Genomic DNA, 24,429 nt, shown 5'->3' with positions numbered 1-24,429 from the left:
AGCAGACAGCTTTGTTTACAGCCTTGTGTTTACAGCATCAGACCAGGGCAGGTCTTTGTTATTCATTAGGGTGAGAAGCCATTCCCAGTGACTAGGCTGATAGAGAAGCTGCAGACTAGAGAAATGTCATATCTTTACTGATGTGCCGAGATGGAAATTTACAAAGTTCTGTTGATCATGGGATCATTAATAAAAATGTCCAGTGCTGTAGGAGGCTGGAAATCTGAGTCACATCTGTCAGAATAATAAGTTTCTGGTGAAAAAAGTATGTTTTACATTGTCATGGCCTGTAATTGAAAGGGCAACTGGATTGTTCTGAAGATGCTGTGAATGCGGGGAATGATTGGCTGCTTGGCAGGTTTACAATGAGCAGGAGACGTCGGAAAAATAAAATGGGATGCTGCCTTCCCATCCTCATCAATAAAACACCCCTGTTAGCCATATCTTCCAGCTAGCAAAATAGTCTTGACATCTGAAATTGTCAGTAAAACACTGGACAAGGTTTTCCAAGGCAGTCACTGGGCTGGTAAACCAGTGCTGGCCACTTACACCCTCCGAGTGTAACTAACTGGCAACTGCAGTTTCTTCCCATGGGCCACAGCTACCAAATCTGGTACACGGATTTCATGGCATCTGCAGGAAGATGGGGCTTGGCAAAATTTACCTGGCATCATGTTTTTAAATGCGTTAACATGCGTTGAGGCATGAGCAAATGTTGAAGGGACAGGTTGAGTCCATGGGTGGGTAGGTGGGTGATGAATAGACGGATGGGTGATAGTTGGGTGGGTGGATGGATGGATAACGAATGGATAAATGGATGATGGATGGGTAGAGGGATAGCTAGATGAATAGGTTAATAGATGGATCATTAACGGACGGGTGGATGAATAGATGGATAGATGATGGATGAGTGGATGGATGGATGGATAATGGATGGATGATGGGTGGGTGGATAGATGGATGATGAATATATGGATGGGTGGATGGATGAATGATGGATAGCTGGATGAATTAATGGAGAGAGGGATGATGGGTGGATGGGTAGATAGATGGGTGTATGAGTAAATGGTTGATGGATATATGGATGGCTGAGAGGAATGAACAGTAGATGGATGGATGGATGGACAGACAGACTGATGGACAAATAGATAGATGGGTGCTGAGTGTGTGAAAATGAATGACTGGAGAAAGGACAACATGGCTTTACCCCCACCACGCCTATTCACTGGATCTCTTCATGTTCAAAGCATTAAATGGTTAAAAAGCAATGCCACAATCCCTAAGGAGTGTTCTCTGTGACACCCTCTCACTTCCCTCTCCCTCATCCTGACAGCTGGCACTGCACTATAGCCAGCCCTTGAGATGGAAGGGGAAAGCAGCATGGTCTCTTCCTACATGGAAAGTGAAATTGTGGAGACAGACATGGAATAGTAATTTGTCTTCAGTCATCACTTTTCTGTTTTGTAGAGTGCGCTCTGCCTGCAGGTGTTTTCCTGCGACTGCATGGCTGATCCAGGAGCATCCTCAAATGTGGAACTGAACGCTTTAATAGAGCAGCACTTGATATTTAGGGTCGTTTCCATTTTCTCAAAAGTGTCCTCTATAAAGCACATCCTCTTTTAAAATTTCCTCTCATATAACATTTTTGTGCCCCTCCCTGCTCAACCTATGGGATAAACGTTGCTAAGAAAACACCAGAGTTAACTGCGTACCCTTTATGTCACGAGGTAAACCGGCTTTGTTCTCCTGGTCCTTTACTGCCGCAGAACTGTCAGAACATTTGCCAGGATTTGGAACACCAAGAAGTAACAAGCACATTAATCCCTGTGATGGAGACAATGCTCGATTAATATTTTATGGCAAACAAATGGACTAATAAAAAATTCACATGCTTCTCACCAGGAAGAGTCCCTGTATTTGGATTTGAAGGCACCTTTGGCTGGGGATTCATGGAAAGTAATACCGTTTTCTCAGCCAGGCTGTACCATTGCACGTGCTCCCCGCGTAATCCATGGCACCCCCAGCCTGCGCTGAAGTCAGTGACTTGCCCATCTCTGCACTGTCAGCACCTGGATCCATGTCTCCCACACGCCAAGCCCTGATGAGATGCGCTTGGATGCATCAGTGCACTGGTAGGCAGATAGAGTGCTTTAGAATAAAGAGAAATTTGGTAGCATTTCTTCCAGGAATCTTTGCTTCCTGTTAATATTTTGCTATCATGTTCTTTTTAAAATGGAATTCTGATGATTATTAAAATATGATCATCTATTTTCTGTGATTGTCAAAATGCTTCAATTTCTCTCTTCATCTTGACAATCAGATAGATTCTCGTCTTTCAACACCCAGCTCCAGCCTTGTGTTAAAAAAGATTCCACTTCAAATCCTATTTTCTCCTCTCCTTTAACTGCTACCAAATTTCTCTTTATTCTAAAGCACTTTACCTGCCTACCAATGCATTTATCCATTCAAAGAACATTTAGTAAGGGCAGATATGGAAATGGAGGTCTGTAGTTAAATGGCGCTTGGAGTTATTCTCATGTGATCATCGCCACCGTTAGAGAATCGCTTGTCTCCAGTCAGTAGTTCTCCACTCTCTCCACTCGAGCGTGCCTTGAAATCACCGGGGGTCTTGTTAAGCCAGGCATTGCTTGTCCCCACCCCCCGGGTTTCAGATTCAGTGGGTCTAGGGTGAGGCCTGGGAGTCTGCATTTCTCACCTTCCCAGGTGCTGCTGGTACAAGGACTACACTGTCAGAACCTGACTTGCCTCATTAGAGACAGGGTAGAGGCTGTTTCTACCACCTGCTTCCTCCCCTGGTGGCATGGACTTGGCCTGACTTTGCCACAAGGGCCTCGAGTCCCCATGGCTGTTCTGCTCTCTCTGGGTGGCCTGAGCTCCCTGGGCGAGGGTGACAACACTGCCTGTGATTGTTGCGAACTCAAGACAGAGGCAGGGTGTTCTTTTGTCTTTGCCCATGCTTCCTTCCAGACAGCAGTGCCTTCTGAGAACAGTCACAGTGATGCCAATGATGTCCATGTAAGACACAGGATGTGTCACCCATGCAGACACCAACAGGTTTACAGGGAGCAGCGCAGGTCCGCAGGGCCTGGTACTATTGCGGCTACCTCAGCAGCCGGCAGCCATGCTCACAACACAGGAGTCTCCTCTCCCTCCGCACACTTCCCTGTGTGAGGCATCCATGCCTCCCGACAGTGGGACCTGTTCTCATGACTGTGCCCTCTGTTAACATTGAATGTTCTCACATTATAACGTTCCTCTAGAGTCTCCCTCTGATCAGTGCTTCCCTTTGTCCCCTCAAGAGACAGTCATACTCGGGGCATGGGAATTTGACAGGCATCTGCAGGTCCCATGCCTTGGGACAGAACACGCATAAGTAGAAGCATTTCCTTCCCCTTGCTCTTTTCTTAAGGAGCTCCCTGCCCAGCCAACCCAGGACTGTGAGGAAGAATGGTAAGGACTGGATGGCGTGAGGGAGGAGGCAGGAATCAGAAGGGCCCAGGACAGGTGGACAAACGTGGCTTTCTTGGAGGCTATCGGGTTGGAGACAGCTCTTTTCTGCCCTATTTTCACCATTTTCCATGGGGCAAAGACACCTGGAGAACTGCACAAGGAAAAGGGAGTTTCTGGCTCCAGCTTGAGCCACTGAGATTTCCCTGCCTGGAGTAGTTTGGTGCAAGGGGTCCTGTGTGCTTCATTGCCTGTGAACCTCATGCCCAATGTGAGGGCACATCCAAGCTTCCACAGCAGCCTCTGGGGAGGGAATTGAGCTACAACTTGCACTGTGAACACGCCATTCTCCTGGGACAAGAGGCCCTCATAAGGAGAGACACCTAGGACAAGAGTGAGCCATACCTTGGCCCCAGCTGTGGGGACACTTGCTTGAGGAAAGCCTTACCAAGCCCCCACCCTTCTATAAAATTCTGAGGTCACAGAAACTTCTCCAAGCAAAGCCGGCAGAGCGCTCAGCACGCCAGAACCTTTAATACTCAAGCACAGTTTTCTGAGAAGGAAACACTCCACTGCTAAATCAAAGCAACATACTTGTACCTTTGTTTTGTTTTGTTTTTCAAAACAACAGGAAAAAATGTACACTCAGTGTGCTGATGTAGATTTTAGTTAAAGGGCAGTGTGGTTTTCGCTTGGTGAGAAAACCAGCTCAGGTCTTGGTCACTGTTGAGAATATCCATGAGACCCTTCCCTGTCCCCAGTTGGTGGGGTCAGCCACCACCATGCGTGTCACAGTCAGGCAGGGGTAACTCTAGAGAGCTCCAGCCAGGTTCCCTGAACAAAAGGAGCAAACTCTCAGGTCTGCAGCAGATTCTGTGTGTCCTATCACCAGCTCCCTACCTCACTCCACACACCCATCTAATCTAATCTTATCACCTTCATGAAGACTTAATGATTTCCATCCCCTTTTCAGATTAACGGGTGGGTATTACTAATTAAATGTTCTGCTGCTTCTGTGCCCTTTCCTGCCTTCTTTTCTTTGAGTTAAATTTATTTATTGAGGAGCTTGAAAAAAATACCTCATTCTTATGAACTTGGTCTGGCTGGAAACACATACAGTAGCTGTGATCAGCTGTGTGGAGGAAGTCATCTCTGCTCTGTAATAGTGAGAGCTAGCCAATAGGTTCAGCATCATTCATAGGCACTAAAATATTTCTCCATGATGCTGAGAGTTTATTTGTTGTTGTTGTCATGTTTTTATTTATTTTTAACTTTCTTTTCTTTTTATCAAAGTATTGCATATTAGTGCTTAAAACATAATAATATAGAAGAGTTTATAGTGAAAAATAACTGTCCCTCTCCTCTCCTTCTAACTCATCCCACCCTCAGATGGAGGTGGCTTTTTACTCTTTTTATACTTTCTTCTGATATATACCATCATATATGGTAAATCGCCAAACACTTTCTTCCGATATATACCGTCGTATGTGGTAAATCGCCAGACACTTTCTTCCGACATATACCGTCATATATGGTAAATCACTAAACAATATGCACATTTCACTTTTCTTAAATGAATTTTTGTCTTATTTGTTGTCTTTTTATGCTAGACAAGAATTCAGAACACTTAACCTTCCTACCTATCCTACTCCTCCATTTATATGTGGATTTTATTCTCTATGTCAGTTACCTTTTTACACTTATATAATATTACAAGTTTTTTATGTTACATTAACTACAGAGAGAAACCATTAACTCCTCAATTTGTAAAATGACGTTAGTCTCCTGCCCTTTCCTGTGAGTCCCATCCTGTCCCTACCACACAGCAACTTCTGCATCTTTGTTTTTACTTTTGCATCATCGAGGTTGATGGCATTCACACTCCTGTGATTATAACTAAACCTTCTTACTTCCCATAGGTTGATTCTAAAAGATTTAAATCAATAAATAGCATTTTCTTTGTCATAGCTAAGTAATTATCTTTCGTGATGGAGCTAAGGAGTGCCCTGTGACTGCAATTCTTTTGGTTTCAGTTTTTGTTTTCCTGGAGTTTTAAATTGCTTTTGTTTCTTACCTGAAATATTTAATTTTATTATATCCTGTCTCTCCTTTTTTCAAATTCTCTCAGCTCTTCTGTTGCATTGCCCTTTTCCCCAAATCTGTCTCCCTGAGTGCCCGCCATAGCCCTGGTATTGTCTGGACTACTATTGCCAACCTCTACACTAAGGCCATCCTGGGGCCTTCCCACACTGCTCCCTCATGTTGGGGCAACTGTCTCCTAGATCTCATAGAGCACATGATTTACTCCCTCTTTTTGTCTGGAGTGCATTCTCTGGATGATCTACTAAGAAAGGAGTGTGGGAAGTAAACTTTCTAAATTATTGAATACTTAAAAATGTCTCTTTTCACATGTTTAAAATTTTAGCTGTATGTAGAATTGTAGTGTTTTTTTTTTTTAAGTCTTTATTCCTCAAAGCTAGAGGGTATAGCTCCATTGCTTCCAGCATTTTGAGATGCCAAAGATAAACCTCATGCTGGTCTGTGATATGGCTTGGCTGTGTCCCCACCCAAATCGCATCTTGAATTGTAGTTCCCATAATGCCCAAGTGTTGTGGGAAGGACTTAGTAGGAGGTAATTGAATCATGGGGGCAGTTACCCCCATGCTGTTCTCTTGATAGTGAGTTCTCATGTGACCTGATGGTTTTGTGAGGGGCTTTTTCCCCTTTGCTGGGCACTTCTCCTTCCTACCGCCGTGTGAAGAAGGATGGGTTTGCTTTCCCTTCCACCATGATTGTAAGTTTCCTGAGGCCTCTCCAGCCTTGCAGAACTGTGAGTCAGTTAAACCTCTTTCCTTTATAAATTGCCCAGTCTCAGGTAGTTCTTTCTAACAGCATGAGAACAGACTCATACAGTCAAATACTTGTTCCTCTGCAAATCATCTTTTTTTCTTTCCAAAAGCATTTTGAATTTTGAAATAATGTAAGTATAGGGTTTTTTTTTCATTTATCACCATTTTATCCACAGACTTTCAATTGATCCTCCTGTTTGAACTGCACTTCTGAGTCTCACGTGATGCTTTACCTGGAGCTCTGAGTCCCCACGATTCTCTCTGAGGTTTCAGCTCTGCAGGTGTCCGGGTCGCTGTGCCTCCAGCCTGACTCATCCCTCATGACTCTTCCATCTGATTTCTATCTTCCAGAAACATATGAAATCTCTCAGCCCTCCCCTGTTGTCTTTATTATTGTAGATGTATTTCATTTCTTTATTATCATTGCAATTAGGTTTCTGGAGGGAAAACAAACTAATGTGATAAATCCACTAACTTAAATTGGAGACTTCCAGTATTTTCTTAATAACCATCTTCTTGTTTAAAAAGTAACCTATGCAGTATAGAAAATAATAATCCCTTGCCATTGCACGTCACACTACCTTTTGTGTGAAAATCACACACAATACACTTTCAGAAAATAAATCTCAAAGGATAACTTATCAAATTGCTCACAGTAGTTACATAAGTACATAGTTACATAAGTTACATAGGTAACTACTGTGAGCAATTTGGTAAGTTATCCTTTGAGATTTATTTCCTGAAAACGTGTATTTGTTCTTCATTATTTGGGGTTTAAAAAAAGAATTGGGCCATTTTCCCAACACTATCAATTGTGGAAGTCTTGCTTTCCCTACTGACTTGTAATGATGTCTTTATTAAGTATAAAATTATCATATGAACCAGTGTGCGTTAAGGCTGCCCGTCCACTACTGATGGTTGCATCAGTCAGAAGTCATGTGGCTCCAGAGATATGTTGTATTATTAGCAACTTTAAAAAATAAATCCCCTTTCCCCATTCTTCCTTTTCTTTTTTTCTTGAGATGGAGTTTCGCTCTTGTTACCGAGGCTGGAGTGCAATGGCGCTATCTCAGCTCACCGAAACCTCCTCCTCCCAGGTTCAAGCGATTCTCCTGCCTCAGCCTCCCGAGTGGCTGGGATTACAGGCATGCACCACCACACCCGGCTAATTTTGTATTTTTTCGTAGAGATGGGGTTTCCCCATGTTGGTCAGGCTGGTCTCAAACTCCTGACCTCAGGTGATTCACCCACCTTGGCCTCCCAAACTGCTAGGATTACAGGTGTGAGCTGCTGCGCCTGACCCATTCTTCCTTTTTTAAACCACCTATCCATTTCTTCTTACATGTGAACTTCAGAATTATTTTATTAGATGCCCTATTAAAAAGAAATTCATTGGTTCTCTATTAAAATTCGTATCTTTAACCAGTATTATGTATTTACCATCTGTAAAGGCCTATGTGAGGTGCTGAAAAATATAGAAATGAATAAGGCGGATATGGTCTCTGCCATTATGAAGCTTAAATATAATAAGCTCAGTTATTTCCAAATTGATCATCATTTTGAAAACTTTACCATGTCTTTTCTCTTATTCAAGAAACATAGTGATTCTATTCCTTTTTCCTAAATAATATCCTCTGTTTCATCATGTGTAATGCTGCTACCTTTTGTTTTTAGCCTTCTTTTTAAAATTTACTAAATTTTATGATTCTACAAACTATCTGTGCATTATTTCCTTATGTTATTTTTATCACTTGATTTTAATTTATAATCAAATTGATAGTAGTTTAGAACTAACTATGGATGAACTGATTTTAGAGATTACTTTTTTTTACATGTTGGGTTTTTAATTTTAAGCCGTTAATTTTGAGTTGTCTTCCTAAGTCAGTGTAGAATATACTCAAGTAAAAGCATGGTGGGTCACACCTGTAATCCCAGCACTTTGGGAGACCGAGGCTGGTGGATTAGTTGAAGTCAGGAGTTTGAGACCAACCTGGCCAACATGGCGAAACCCCGTCTCTACTAAAAATACAAAAAATTAGCCAAGTGTGGTGGCACACACCTGTAATCTCAGCTACTTGGAAGGCTGAGGCAAGAGAACCACTTGAACCCAGGAGGTGGAGGTTGCAGTGAGCTGAGATCATGCTGCTGTGCTCCAGTCTGGGTGACAGAGTAAGACTCTCAAAAAATCAAAGAAGATATGCTTTAATACAAAAATTGATTGTTAAAAAAACCACATTGAAATATTACATATTAGCAATAGACAGAACAGAAGCTTCAGATCAGCCTAAATTTTGATCCTTTGTCAAACTTCTTTTCTTATTACTAGATTATTGTGGAATTTCTCTTTTCCTATGACTCAAAGCTTCTAGCAGAACATAGTTAGATGTTTCATTATTTTCCTGGGAAAGTGGGGAACCCTTTTAGTCTTTACATGCAGATCTTTTTTCCTGCATAGAAGCCTCTTCCTCTTCGTCTTGGGTTATCGTGTCTCCACAGAAGCGCTGCTCTTCTCAGCCGGGAGCAGGGCCCGTCTTCTCCTTACACCTCCCTGTCACCTTGCTCTGCCTTTTGGGAGAGCCTCCCACATTTTCCTGACCCAGATTTTTCTAATTTGAATTTTACTTTCCTTGCAGCCCCCTCATCTCACTTTTTGATCTCATCTTGGAATTTTAGAATTCTGTTCTCTTTATTTTTAGTGTGGTTTCCCTTTTCTTTATTCTGCACCATTTGACCCTCACAGTTCCGCACCCAGGAAGGAGAATGGCTTTATCTGGTCACAGACAAAGGATGAGAATCACCTTTGACCCTGTGCTCTGACTTTTTAGGGGCTACTGAGCTCTTCTCGGGGGTAAAATGGAGCAGACTCTAACCCATACTCATCTGGCATGGATGGGCTGGGCTGAGTTGACTTCTTTTTCTGCCTTCTTAAGAATTTTTCTTTGTTATTCTAAGGAAATTAGTACACATGAAAAATTATAATCTTCCTTAACACCCATTTAGCAAACGTTTGGCTTTCGAAATCTGTGGTTGGTGTGAGCTCAGCATTTCTGAAGGAAGAATAAGACAGTGGGAAAGAGAAAAATCTTTTCCTTCTGTGTTCCCATGACTGGGGCTGCCCTGTTCCCTACGGGGAGGAAACTGGGCAAGGCTTTGCCTGGTCTCACCTGTGCCATCTGTGTTGCTGTTAGAGATTTTCAACATTAATTTCTAGTGGCTTTGTGACTTTCCATCATTTCTGTGTGTCCCTTTAGACATGATAACACAAAGTTGATAAAGCCTGCTCCCTCTGCCGGCCAGGCGCCACTGCCTGCTAGAGACCTCTGTCTGGAGAGTCCACACTCGATGTGGTGTATGTTGTGCTGTTTGTGACACCCAGGCAGACACTCCCCGTAAACAATCAGAACTTCAGGCGCGAGGCTCAGCTTGGCCCTGATTCCAGCCGTGCAGTGAGGTTCAGCTTGGCCCTGATTCCAGATCTGTTCCACTTCTTCTCCGTGCAGCTGCCCGCGCTCACAGCTTTGAAATTAAGAAAAGTGGAAAATCTATTAGGAGTGAGGAGAGCTTCACTTTTTCTACCTAGAGATTTCTGCTTAGGAGAGGTGTCAGTGAGCAAGTAAATGTTTGCTTTCCCCTTCCAGCAGCAAGAGTGTAACCACAAACCTTAGAGCAAAAGAACGTCCTTTTCTCCAAAGCGCTGCCTGCTCGTGGGGTACCTACCTTGTCCCCAGAACGCTGCTGGAACACCTTCCAGATGGCCCTGTTGGTGGCGATGCTTCCCCCTTGTAAGCCAACTGGATTTTTAGAAAATAACTAAAATGTATTTGGGGCCAGGCACAATGGCTCACACCTGTAATCCCGGCACTTTGGGAGGCAGAGGCGGGCGAATCATTTGAGGTCAGGCGTTCAAGACCAGCCTGGGCCACACGGTGAAACCCCATCTCTACTAAAAATTACTGAGCATGGTAGCCGGCACCTGTAATTCTGGCTATTTGGGAGTCTCAGGCCTGAGAGTCGCTTGAACCCAGGAGGTGGAAATTGCAGTGGGCTGAGATCATGCCACTGCGCTCCAGCCTGGGCAACAGAGCAAGACTCCATCTAAAAAAAAATAAAAACAAATGTATTTGACACCAGGTCCAGTCATTGATGAACTTATGGACTTAGGACACGTTGACTAGAGATGAGAAGTTGCTATGTGGGTCATGAGGCAGCGTCAGGCTCTGAAGGCAAGTTGGCAGAAGGGGCCAAAAGCTTTTTGATGAATGGCAACAGGATTGGAAGAGGCACAGAACTGCCCGGAATGTGAGAGTCGCAGCTTCCTTACATAGAGGTGGAGCCCGTATCTGTGCATGCATGTAAGAAGAAGTCTTGTAGTCTTTATAAATTCCCTTAAGAGTGTTTATCGTTTCGGGTTTTAAAAAATATTTCTCATTGTATTTCATCACCGTAACATCTCTAAGGGTGCCACCATGTTCAAAAATTCGTATTACACAAATGAAGAAACTGAGGGTTCAAGCACCACATAAAATTAGTGTAAAACCAAGGCTTTGTCAGGCCTCTGAGGTGAGCCACATTCTGCCCCTCGACCCAGGGATGATCCCCAAGGCAAAGGGGTCCACATTTAACTGTCCTAATTTTTAGTACAGTTATATTTTTCCTCAGTATAATAGCTTCATATTACAAACTAAGAGAAGGAAGGAAGGGAGGGAGGGAGGGAGGAGGAGGGGAGGGCAGGGAGGGAGTGGGGAGGGCAGGGAGGGAGAAGACGAGGGAGGGAGGGAGGGAGAAGAGGAGGGAGGGAACAAAGAGATGATGTAGCACTCATTTTATGCAATTGGGCATTTTACATGGGGCTCTGCATTAGTCAGTTCTCACACTGCTAATAAACACATACTTGAGGCCAGGTGCAGTGGCTCACGCCTGTAGTCCCAGCACTTTGGGAGGCCGAAGCTGGCAGATTACTTGAGGTCAGGAGTTTGAGACTAGCCTGGCCAACATGGTGAAACCCCATCTCTACTAAAGATACAAAAATCACATGCACACGAATGTTCATTGCAGCACAGTTTACAATAGCAAAGACCTGGAATCAACCCAAATGCCCATCAATGATAGACTGGACAAGGAAAATGTGGCACATATACACCATGGAATACTGTGCAGCCATAAAAAATGATGAGTTTGTGTCCTTTCTGGGGACATGGATGAATCTGAAAACCATCATTCTCAGCAAACTGACACAAGAATAGAAAATCAAACATCGCATGTTCTCACTCATAGACGGGTGTTGAACAATGAGAACACATGGACGCAGGGAGGGGAGCATCACACACTGGGGTCTGTTGGGAGGGGCAGGGGAGGGACAGTGGTGGGTAGGGAAGTTGGGGAGGGATAACATGGGGAGAAATGCCAGATATAGGTGACGGGGGGATGGAGGCAGCAAAACACATTACCATGTGTGTACCTATACAACAATCCTGCACGATCTGCACATGTACCCCAGAACCTAAAGTGCAATTAAAAAAAAAAAGATTAGATCAACTTCAAAAAATATTATCCAGGCATGGTGGCACACATGGGAGGCTGAGGCATGAGAATAGCTTGAACCCAGGAGGTGGAGGTTGTAGTGAGCCAAGATTGTGCCACTGCACTTCAGCCTGGGGGACAGAGTGAGACTCTGTCTCAAAAAACTAAAACTAAACAAATAAAATAAAGGCATACCCGAGACTGGGTAATTTAGAAAGAAAAGACGTTTTATGGACTCGCAGTTCATGGGGAGGCCTCACAATCGTGGTGGAAGACGAGGGAAGAGCAAAGGGGTGTCTTGCGTGGCAGCAGGCGAGAGAGCGTGTCAGACGTCATGAGAACTTAGTCCCTACCATGGGAACGGCATGGAGGAAGCCACCCCCGTGATTCAGTTATCTCCACCTGGCCCCGCCCTTGTCATGTGGTGATTATCACAATTCAAGGTGGGATTTGGGTGGGGACACAGCCAAACCGTATCAGGCTCTGAGTAAAGAAACAATGTGGTTGCTACTTCTAGAAAATAACAAACCACACCAGAGTAACACATCCTTGCCTCCTTCTAAAGCCATGAAGCGGGCTTGCCACTGTGTGTCCACGTTTTGTGGCCAAGAGCTTGAAGCAGGAGCAGTCCCGTGGCTGCATGGGCCATGACACTGCTGTTGATGCTGCACACCCAGCCCCCGGCTACATCCAGTGGTACTCAGCCTAGTGACATTTCCAGCATGATTTGCTCCAGAGGCAGCAAGAGAAGGTTGGCATCCATCTCATTTTCATTTATAACATTTCACTTCCAAATTAAGAAAGAGAAAACTGAGAATAGTGTGTAGTCATATTTGGCCTAGATGAAGATTGTTTGTACAAAAGAACGCTATAAAAAGCAGAAAGAAGCATGGGAGGAATGAATGTTTCCAACAATCGAGAACAAAAGCAGCATTCTTCATGATTAGCATGAAGGGCACGGGGGGGAAAACAGTCATTCCGGGAGACCTTACTTTTTCTGTCTTGATTGCACACAGACGAAGTGTGTTTGCCGAGAGAGTAAGTGCAGGGTACCCTGTGGCTTCGCCACTGCCCCGATGCGGACGTGGAATCTGCAGCCGTGGGCCCTATGTGGCTTTAGCACACATCCGTCCCCAGGGCTTCTCTTTAGCATCCTCCAGCACGGACTCAAAGACCAGTTACAACATCATTAAAAAATAAAAGTGTTCCATGTGAAGCAAGGGCTAGGCACAGACCTTGAATTATATTTAAGGACAAAAGTGAAATACGTTTTTTTCTTATGATTGTAAATAATGCAGGAGATGACCAAATCCCATCATTATAAATGCCTGTCCCTGCCTTTGGGCCGTGAAACGGCAAATCAGGAATCTCGGTGAATGTTGCCGGCAAGATGTGCTACCTTTCAGTGCCAGGGCCAGGATGGAGAGCCGGGGAGGGCACGGTCCCTGTGGACAGGCAGGCCGGGCTCTAGGGTGGGCTGGCGTGAGTGGCAGATGGTGAGAAGAGAAACAAGCATGTTTCGGACTTCACAGAAATGGAGCAGGTTGAAAGGCATAAGCGCTGGATTGCAGCTGAGCCCCCCTCCTCCTGTGTTCACGGGTGTGCGCCTCCGAACCACCGTGTCCTCGGGAGCTCCCCAAGACCACAGTGGCAGCTCCAGTCCTCCCCTCCCGGCCATGTACCAGCGGTCGCCTGTCTCAGGCCCTCACCTGCTTGCCACTGTTACTCTGTTTGCTACGTGGTCCTGTTTTGGGTCGAGTTATTAAGAACATTGATGAACAAGTAGGTCTGGAGAACGGGGGAGATGCGGCACTGTCGTCTTCTGGTTCACTGAGGCTCAGGCCAAGGCACCTGGTTATTTAGTTTTTTCTGTTTAAAATAATTATTAAGTGTAGTGAGGTCCTTCTCCGGCTTGCCAGGAATTGTCTAGTGAATGTGCTGCTGACTTTAGTGATAAAAGATCTTGTAAGACCGCAAAGTAATCATTGTCAACAGTAGATCTCATTATAGATAGAGAAGGGGTGGGTGATGGAACTCGAATTAGCTGGCTTCTAAAACATTCTGGGATTCACCTGGGAATAGTCTTTTTGGGACATTAATTTTCTCAACACTTTGTTCCTCTCAAATGTAAAATTGTATTTTTTTAATCTGGTTTTTGGGGGGCTCTGGGTGACTGAATGAATTCCCAGAAGCCCCGTACTCCTTGGGCTAAGTAGAGAGTGGCACAGAAGCTGTGGTATTTTCAGGTTTGGGCAGAATCAGGTGCATGACCCCTAAGATATCAAACCAAGTTCACCTGAAGCCCAGAGCCATGAACCAATTTCCCTAATTAGCTAGAGAGTGTCTCTGGGTATTTTGTCTTCAAGGGGGAGGGAATTAGAGACTGGAGCCTTCCACAGCCCAGGCTGGGATGCTTTGCACGCTGTGCCACTCTTCAGGGCCTCCCTCCAGCCCCTTTTCAGGTTCTTTCTCTGTCCAGCCTCCCCTGACCGCTCGCTGCCCACAGGTGTAGTTACTTGTGCATCTGCCTGGGACTGCCGTGAGAAAGTCAAGTCATCAACTGGAGAGATGTGACCTCCAGACCCACGGAGCAGCCCCCACCCCTCACCCCCAGGCAGCCACATGCAGTGACAGGCAACTCCGAGTGCTTTAGGGCTTATTTCGCAGAGGTGGTGACTGGGCGGCCCAGCATCGTGAAACTGGATTTCAGAAGCTCACAGGCTGGCTCCGTCACCACCGGCTCCGCCCCGTGTCCAGGGCTGGGGTCGGCCGCCCCCGGGTCCCCTGGCTTCTGTCGTGGGGGGCTCCTGCCAAGCTGCTCACGCTGCGTTTGGGTTCCAGGGAGTACTACATCACCATGGTGAAGTGGGCCACCAGCACCAAGGTCGCCGTGACCTGGCTGAACCGCGCGCAGAACGTGTCCATCCTCACCCTCTGCGACGCCACCACGGGGGTCTGCACAAAGGTACGGGGTAGGGGGGAGGTGGCGGGGGCGCGGGAGGACGGGACGGGTGAAGAACCGATGGCCAGACACGCCCAAGGTGGCACCAGAGTCGGCTCAGCCTCGGGCCTGCGGCACAGAGTCCCAGCCCCGGCGTGGCTGCCACCGCGTGGCTGATGCAGGTGCCGCGCCAGACACCCAGTGCCGGCACCTGGACACCACCCTCAGTTCACTGAGGGTCGCCTCCCTTTACCTGCACTCACCGCCATCACCTTAGTGAGTGCCCTCCTCATTGCCTGATGCTCAAGAAGAGGGGCCCTGCCTTTCCGGGGACCCCGCTGACCGCCTCCCCCAGCGGGCTTAAGGCCTGGTCCCTCCCCGACCCAGGCCAGGTGGCCCCAAGGGACAGCGTCGTCCCTGAAGGTCCTGGCGAGGCCAGCCATGTTTCTAGGAGCCTCAGGCTGATTCGGTGTGTAGTGAGTGGAGGTAAACGTAGGGGAGAGGACATGAAAATGCTCAAAGAGTAAGCAAAGGAAAAATCAAGTCTAAGAGGCCGCCCCGGGGAGCAGGCAGGTGCCCCAGGGCACTCACCCACACCCCGTGGGACGGCTCCCACCCCACTGCCCCCTCAGGGCCCCCAGAAGCAAGTCACCTTGTGGCGGGTTTTGTAAAAATCAAATAAAATCGATTAATACATGCAGGCACGACTTTCAGAAACTCCTTTTTAATCTCAAGTTTCTCTCTCCTGGCTGAGAGGGGCCGAGGCTGGCACGCATATTTACTTGAGAGGCTCCTACCACGGCAGCTGTCACTGCGATCCTAAGCCTGGTGATTCGTTTCTGAGGTGGGCAGTCATTTGCCTGACCTTCCATCTAACCTGGGGTGGACTCCAGGCTATTCTGATGAGCTTGCTTAGGAAGGAACGAGGGACGCAAGAGACTCAAGGCAGGCAGCTGGGAATGCTTGTAGTCTGCAGCCTCTCCATGCCCCTGAGCCTTGGGTGTCGGCGGTAGACGCTGCTTCCTGCTATAGCCCGTGACAGAGGCCTGCTTGAGGGGCTGGAGGTCCAGCCTGCACCAGCGCCAGGCCCACGGAGTCCCAGACGACGTGTGTGCTGCACGGCTAGAGTTTGGTGTCTGGGGTTTGGTTTTTCTTTTGTTTGCTCCTTTCCACATAGCGCTGTGAGACCTACTTTTCCCACATGCTTTAGCCCCTTTGAAAGGGTTTCTGGCACCAGGAGTGTTGCTCAATGTTCCAGACTGGGATCTGGACACAGTGTCCACACGTTCCTGACTCGGTGTGGCCTGAGGGTCGTGGTTAGATGGACACGTGCCCGGGCAGTGATGACCACCCCATGGTGCACGTGCTGTTTTCCTCCGAAGGGTTCCTGCCCACCACGGTTTGTCCTCGTTGCTAGGGATAGTGGCATTTCTCATTTGAGTACACTTGTGTTTGGCTCTGAGCCACACACGAGACAGGAGAGCTTGGGTTTTTCTCCTCCCGGAGCTGCCATGGCAGCCATGCTATGCTTGTGCAGTGACCGTGTAGGTGAAGCCAAATTGTTTTCTGCACTGTTGGTCACAGACACAATATATGCAGGAAAAAAAAAAAAAGAAAAACTCTCGTCTAATGCTCTTACTTCATTTCAGAAACACGAGGATGAAAGTGAGGCCTGGCTGCACAGACAGGTAAGTGCTGCACGCCCGGGTCCCCTGTCACTTACACCTGACCCACCCCAGGACCAGGGCTGGCTCTCAGAGCTTGGACAACAGCAGAACAGCTTCTCAGAGTAAATCACGCAGCGCTCCCCGGGCAGAAACAGAGGGTGTGTCGGCTCTGCTCACGGTGCTTCCCTTTCTCCCGGGCAGCCCAGAGAACTCCCAGAGAATCTGAGTTCCAGGAAGGGTCGTGTGAAAATCATGGGTCCTCAGAGCGTAGACTGCTTGGTGAGACCTCAGCTTGCAGTTAGATGCCAGCATCTTGGTGAATAGAAAATGAAGAGTCTATAGAAGGTTCCTTGACATAATCTACTATTTTATCGTCCCTGTCTCTTCCCTAACATAATGGACCAGCCACCTTCAGCCTGTCCCAGTAAAGCCTTTTGGCATTCCAAAAGGTTTGAGCCTAATCTATAACTTTTCCTAATATTTCTCTAATGTTTCGCCAGCCACCCCAAGTGAATTCCAACAGGTAGAAAAGTGGCGGATATTCCTGTTTATTGGGTGGTTTTGTTGGTGTCTCATTTGAAGTCACCTCCTCTGTGATTCAGTAAGACCCATCCGCAGGGACACAAGTGCAAACCATCCTTGGGGATTCTTCATCCCTAACTCGGATAAGGAACACAAAATAAAGCAAACTCTAGGAACTTGAGACCAAAAGACATCAGCAGAAGCCTAGGTAAACCATTCTGAGACTTTTTTTTATTAAATTTACACAAAAAGTATCGGTATTTTCTCTCTTTGAACCTTTTTGTCTCGTTCCACACTCTGACACCAGGAAGAACAGGTGAAAATGCTTTGGAAGCTTCGTGTCTCCTTATCCTTCCTAAGGGGATGAAAATTGGCTTAAAGACTGTGGGAAGAGTCAAACCAGACTTGGGTCTCATGAATTACGGTAGAGAGACGCAGATATGCTTCTTTATCAATAGGGTACATCCCATTTATGGAAAATAACTAAAGCTGAACAAAACTATCACCGTAGCTCTCCAAGAACATTTCTAGCACCACAGCTGCTGGGCTGCTGCTTCTGCCTGTGAAGTCAGTGATATAATTCTCTCAGGAGCCAGGGCCTCGTCAATGGATGGGCTACTCCAAAAACGTATCCTGTTTCTGCGCTGTGCCAATCTTATTCACGAGAAGAATGGCTCCACATGGCCACCTTGTTTTGCAGGTCCCAACTTGGGTGCCAAGTCCAAGCCAAGAAGATATCGGGAAGAGGGAAGACTTAGGGAGCCCTCGAACGTTAGCGTGCTGTGAAGTTCTTGAATGCCACCTGGACCAAACATAGAAGCATACATATCAAAACTAGTATTAAGACGTTCATCTCACATCAAGTTGTCAGAGAGATTACAATGAAAGGATCATTTTTAAACTCCATTATCTATATAATGTGTTCAGCCAATATTTATGTATCTTGCCAGGCACCGTGCTAGATGGGGATTTCAAAAAATGAGTCGGCTGCTATCACTGAGCACACGTTGTGGTGTGTGTCGGAATTCCATTCCTTCCCACGGCTGAATAATATTCCAGTATATGTATGTAGCATATATACTGGAATATTATACATATATATGCGTGTGTGTAGTATATGCATATATACATATGTATACAACATAGTACATATGCTGGAATATTATTCAGCCATAAGAAGAACTGACATAGTATTCCAGTAGATTACAGTTTGTCTCTTGTTGGACATTTGGGTTGCGTCTATCTTTTGGCTGTTGTGAATAGAGCATCTAAGAACAGGCACAGAAGCCTACCTTATTGTGCAATTCCATTTATATAAAATATTCAGAATAAATAAACTCCTAGAAACAGAAAGCTGAGCAGTGGTGTACCAGGGCAGGGGGAGTGTGGAGAGGAGCAGCGTAGTGAACACAGGGTTTAGTGTGGGGTGGTGGGAATATTCAGGAACTTGCTAGAGGCGGCGGCTCACGTCACTGTGAATGGACTCCATGCCACTGAATTGTTCACTTTCACTAATGTTTTCTTTCGTGTGATTGGAATTTTGCCTCAATTTTAATGAATAAGCTAGAGCATGAGCTCTCAAAGATGTTTTAGCCTAGACAGGGAGATGAGACGTTCACGTCACGTCCATGGTGCGGGACACGAGGGTGACCCTCAGACATTCAGAAGCAGTGCAGAGGTGTTCTGACATTGGCAGGAGTGGGAGCCGGGAAAAGCATGGTGGGCACGGAGCAGGTGGCCCTCCGCCGGGCCCACCTTGGGTTTGAACAGGAGGAGGTGAGGGACGTGCTTGACAGAGCAGCCTGGCGTGATTCTTCGTTGTGGGCAGTGAGGCTGTGGTAAAGCAAGGTGGAGGCGCCCGCTCTGTTCCCCTGCTCCCCGCAAGCATTCTCATCGGGGGAGCTGGCTTCCCGGCTGACCGCCTGTGATCGGCTCTCTGGACGGACAGCAGAGTGCGTGGTCCCCGAGGCCCGTGGGGACTGTGGTTCTGTCCTCCAGTGCTCACTTCATCAGCTCTGCAGAGTGGCTATAGAGCCAAGGTCATCAGCAGGACCTTTCTGTATTAGTGACTGTGTATCTCATCGTCCATGTGAGAACAGCTACCAAAGTGCAGAGTAAGACAGTCTGAATGGGATTCGGAAAAGCAGATCCTTCCAAGCAAAATCCAGCCAACACTTAAAAGGTAGCATGAATTAAAATAATTTTTACTGTTTTAAAATGTAAACTTTAAAGCGTTTACTAAGCACACAGCTAAATTTTTAAAATAGCCGCTTAAACATATGCAGTGCTGTCATAAGTTGGAAATGTAAGTTTCTGTGGCAGGCGTGTTTTCCTGGGTTAGGGAGTCCCTGGGTCAGGCCGGCCCATCAGCTGCAGTTGTGATTGTGGCGCTGGGTTGGGGCATCCCGCCCATGGCAGCAGTCGGGAGGTCAGGATGTATCTGAAGACCCCACAGGTTGTGCATCTGTACCTGTGAAGATCAGAGCTCCATGGTCTGCAGGAAGATTTAATTTCAAACAGTTTCTCATGACATTTTTTTTTCATAAAGGAATTCATGGACCCTATTTTTCAAAAATAATCCATAGTGTTTCTGCATCCCTCAAGACACTGTGAAGCCCTGCAGAACAACTTCATAACTTTCTGAGGCTGGACCTGCCACCTGCTGCCATTGAAGCCGTTGGCTGCTGCTTCAGACAGAGCTTAACGGGGTTTTCCCGGGAGGGCTGCAGGCATGAGTGAGGGAGACACACTGAGGCCGCATGCCCTCTACCCATCCATCTCCAGTGGGTCACAGAAGCTTGCCTAAGCTGGCCCAGGAGAGACAGGAATCTGAAAAGTCCTGCAAACCTCAGGGAGACCTCAGGGAGACCCAGCCTGCTTAGGTCTACCAGGCGTCCGAGGACCCAGTGCAAGAACAGAGGTGAGCTGCAGCAAGCCTGCTCATTTTATGTCATCTGAGCCATTCATCTTCCTCTCTTCTCTTCCCAACTCCTTCCTGGAACCCACAGTATGGTTACCCACAGAGAGTCCCCATGAGCCAAAAAGAAGAGGCGAATGTGTGTGTGGAGACCCACCAAGTTCCGTCTCCTCCGGGAATATTCCAGAGAAACAGGCAATGCCCTCTGCCACATGCACACCCCGTCCCTGCTGCCTGGACCCTCAAAGTCAGTCCTGATGCAGACCCACAAGCGTCCTCTGCCAGAACCGTCTCCGTCTGGCGTAGAACCACAGAGCCTATTGCTTTGGTTGAAGGATAAGTTCTATGGATCAATTTCTGACTGTCTTTCTTCTTTAATCGGAATATTGGTTTTATGATTTCAAAATTTGGGCTGGAAGATGGGGTGGTTGGACAAAATTATTATCTCTGAACCATGGAAAAAACTTGCAAAAATGCTACAAATAGCTCACGAAGAAGCTCTCATCAGTCCAAAGGGCTCCTTCTCAGATCTGCTGTGATTGGAGTTGAGGAAACCAGGCACTGTGTTTGATAAATCCTGTTATCCAAAGATGCTGGGAACACTGCCCCCAAAATCAAACGAGAGATAGAACCAGGATAAAATCCAGGTCCCCTGGTCAACAGTCATTGCACATTGTCACTAAAAATACATTTACCACATGAGAAATCGGTCTCAGAGAGACTTGAAGGCTTCCCCTGTGTTCCGTGACGAGGCAGAGATGACCTCACGACGCTGCAGGGCTTCTCGTTACGAAAACAATGCTTCTGGCCAGAATTAACGATTTATTATGTTTATTTGGAGTATTTTTCACTGCCACACATGCAAACATTTCAGAAAAGTGAGGGAATATAGCCTTCCCCACCCCACAGTTGGCAAATAGAAGTGCGTTTTAAAAGCCAAATTAACTGCTGGTCTTTCCACTGCCTCTGCTTTTAAATACCACGCTTTCAACTCTAAATAGAAAAATAAATGTTTGCAGATTAAAGGTTTCATTTTATTGCAAATATTCATGAAGATTAAATGTCATTTTAATCACATGCTAGTGTATTTCTCTGGGCATATCATATCTGCATGTGTTCATTCACTGTGGGGAAATGAGTTTTCCTTGTGCCAGCTGGGGTTTCTTTACCATTTGTTCTCATCCCCACATTCGTGTGAAGCTCCTCGAGTCAGAAAATACATGTTGTAACCAACTAATCGGTGTTCACGGATGGAAACTTTCAAACTTGAGCTTCCGAGAGGCCAAGGTACTGCGGTAGCAAAATCCCTTTTTATCCATCCAAGCGACAGCCACCCTGGGGGCTGGTGGAAGGCTGAGCCCTGCTGGCTGCTCACTTCCGGGGACCAGGCGGAGACGGTGGCGACACCTGCCCTAAATCCAGCCCAGAACCTGTCCCCCAGGGAAGACTGGGAATGCCGATTCTGTTTCCAGGGAAAGGCGACCGTGGATCTGAGCAGCTGTTGGATCTGCTGAACCCATAGCATTTGGTCCTTGTGTTTCTTTTCTTTTTTTCTTCCTTCTTGATGGGCTCTTCAGCGTGAGATCAATTGTATTAAATAAGAAGAAAAGACAAGATTGGAAGAATAGATTTTGTTTTTAGGCAAAATCTGGTTTGTGATTGTTTAGAATTATGTTTGTCTCTGATATATAATAAATGCCACTGGAGAAATCTCACAATACACTCTGGTTTCAAAGGGCAATCATTTGAGGGGGAAGCACCCCCTTGTGAGTCTTGAGAGCAGAGTTCCTGCTCTCGCTGGTGAGCGTGGCGTGCACACACGGCCCTTCTTTGTCTCTGCGCTGTATAGACTGAGGGATGCCTTTTTAGTTGCCACTGCTGAGGCTGTAGCATCTTAATTCCTCATTTCTTCTTCTTCTTTTAGAAAACAGAACAGTTGATTCATGATTCCCAAGGAAAGTGTCAGCCCCACCAAGCACTTATTCTTTCAACTATTCCTCTTGTGAGAAATCACACAGAAAATGTATCTGGGGGTGCATCTTACCCTGGTTCAACCTCTTCAAAATAAATGATGTTTTAGTCATGTTTCCACCCATTGTCTCTGTCCACAGAATGAAGAACCCGTGTTCTCCAGGGATGGCCGAAAGTTCTTCTTCGTGAGAGCGATTCCCCAGGGGGGACGAGGGAAATTCTATCACATAACGGTGTCCGCGTCCCAGGTACCTCCTGCTACTTTCCAGGACTAAACTAGAAACTAGCCTGCTAGAGGCCATGGGGTGACAACCTCTAGAGATGGGCACACTTGCCTTTTTGAGGACACTAAGGTCCCCTGGGACTCAGAAACTGGAAGGTGACTCCCAAAGGCAGGGCAGAGCATGGTGCTGGGGAGTGCAGAGGTTTCCGTCAGGCCTGGTGGAGCCTTGCTCTATCTGGTCACATGTGAGAGTGTGAAAGACACTTCTGGCAAGGTCAGCAGAGACCCTGGGGTCCCCTGTTCAGTGTAAGGCCGAGGACATTGGAGGACCGTCTGTGCTGGGGGCCTCCCGGACATACTTCCCTTGAGGCATGGCTCCATGCACTCAGCATCCCTCAGGGCTCCAGCCTCCCCCACCACCCCGTCTCCTCTGGAGCTGGATGCGGCATTATTTTTACTATGTGGCCACTACCAGCTGTTGCTCACTGGTTCTGGGGTCTGGCAGGGTAGGAACGGAGCATCCCTGAGTAGGGAACTTTAGAGATTAATATACATGAATTTAGGACCAAAAGTAGACATCCCGGGGTCACAGTCCCCCGCAGAGGTCACCTCAGGGAGCCTCATGCCTGCAGGATGGGGCTGCCATGGTGCTGACTTTGGGGGACTCTGATCTGAGGAAGAAGGGAGGCACATTTTTGGAGCTCCTCAGTTTGAAAACAGTCTAAAGTTATTTGGGATCAGGGTAGATGAATGAAATATGATGAGAAAAAAGTTAATCACAAATTCTATGGCTATAAAGTAGAAAGTGCCTATTTATGATGAGGCACCAAAGGCAATTTCAAAGGAAAAAAATCCAAGAACATCCCCCCCGAGAGCAGCTCTGGGGGAATGAGGGTGGGGCTGCAGAGCTCCTGGGGTGGGAATGGCGTCCCTGAGAGGCTCACATGCAATTAGTTCCCAGTACCCTTCATGGCATGACTGACAGAATGGCTGCAGGCTGTTTCGTTTGCTTTTTCCTATGCTCTTCGTTCTACAGCCCGACATTCTTTGGCTTACTATTTTAAACCATTTAGATCAAGATTTTAAAATGCTGGCCGGGCGCCTTGGCTCATGCCTGTAATACCAGCATTTTGGGAGGCTAAGGCAGGCAGATCACCTGAGGTCAGGAGTTCAAGACCAGCCTGGCCAACATGGTGAAACCCCGTCTCTACCAAAATACAAAAATTAGCCAGGCGTGGTGGCACATACCTGTAGTCCCAGCTATTTGGGAGGCTGAAGCAGGATAATCGCTTGAACCCAGAAGGCAGAGTCTGCAGTTAACTGAGATCGCACCACTGCACTCCAACCTGGGTGACAGAGTGAGACACCATCTCAAAAAATTAAAAAATGCTTTGGTGTTTTCATTTGGCCCCGAGTCTCTGTATTTGTCCAAGTTGCCATCATCTTCCCAGAGCCCTATCAAACCTTCCAGCAGGAAGCAGGTCTCCTGCGCCACCCACGAGGCACCGCCTCCTGCAGGTCCCCAGGAACCCCTGGGGAGGGGACCCCCACAACCTTCCCTTTCCAAACCTGCTTCAAAGTTCCCAGCCTCTCCTGTACCCTCTCTGTACCCCCAGGTCCTGCCACCACCCCCCAACCCATGTTAGAGTCTGCAGCCCCCAGGGTGTGACCTCGGACCCTCCACCTAGTTTAATCTCGCCTCACTCTGTGCCCACCTCCCAAGGCACCTGCTGTCCAGAACAGCTGCCCGGGGCTGCGCCTGGAAACTGCCACACCCCATTTCAAACCCCACTGAAACATCGCTCCTGCCTACACGGCCTGCCTCTCTCTTCTGTTGCGATCTCTTGTGTAATCATTCTTCTTAGCTCAGGAGGCGCATAGGAAAAGACAATTCATGCAAAACGTGTCGTGCGGCAATACGGGTCTGAACCATCCTCGTCAGCAGCAGCAGGGAGCACCCTTCCTCCCTCCATTTATTCTATTTCCCTGCCTGAATTCATCCACCTCCCCACATTTGTCCCTTTCCTCCCTCCATGGTCCCCCTTCATAACGGCGCCACTAATTAGATTCACAAATGAAAAAGGCCTACGAAGCATTGATTCTCCTCCTGAGATGCTTCCATCGTGGTTGCAGGCCAGGCCCAAGTGATTCGCATCACCCCAGAGGACACTGCGCTGTTCCCCACTGCTGACGTGGGGGGTGGGGCAGGCTGCAGGCCTGGGGTTGGTCGGGGAGCTTCACGGAGGATGTTGCCTCCCAGGAGAGGAGCAGGGAGAAGGGGCAGAGAGCCCTTCCCACAGAGAGAGCAGCAGCCCCTGTCGCCTGGTGTCGGAAACAGTGGGAGGATGAAG

The 24,429-nt window shown here is 47.2% G+C and overlaps 1 protein-coding gene across 5 annotated transcripts in view; it reads left to right on the top strand.

Annotated features, from left to right (window-relative positions):
- DPP6 (dipeptidyl peptidase like 6) overlaps nucleotides 1-24,429 on the top strand; it is a 1,138,230-nt gene that overhangs the window by 1,015,735 nt on the left and 98,066 nt on the right. For all 5 annotated transcript variants that reach the window (XM_064368693.1, XM_064368763.1, XM_064368675.1 and 2 more), the window contains exons 11-13: nucleotides 14,679-14,802; nucleotides 16,428-16,466; nucleotides 21,996-22,103. In XM_064368693.1, coding sequence (XP_064224763.1) covers nucleotides 14,679-14,802; nucleotides 16,428-16,466; nucleotides 21,996-22,103 — 271 coding nt within the window. The remainder of the gene's footprint in view (nucleotides 1-14,678; nucleotides 14,803-16,427; nucleotides 16,467-21,995; nucleotides 22,104-24,429) is intronic.

The sequence above is a fragment of the Aotus nancymaae genome, unplaced genomic scaffold, assembly GCF_030222135.1.
Source record: "Aotus nancymaae isolate 86718 unplaced genomic scaffold, 86718_ANA_hifiasm-v0.15.2.pri h1tg000002l, whole genome shotgun sequence".
NCBI lineage: Eukaryota > Metazoa > Chordata > Mammalia > Primates > Aotidae > Aotus > Aotus nancymaae.
Note: the sequence above shows the minus strand (reverse complement) of the source record. Positions and strands in the feature narration are given on the sequence as shown.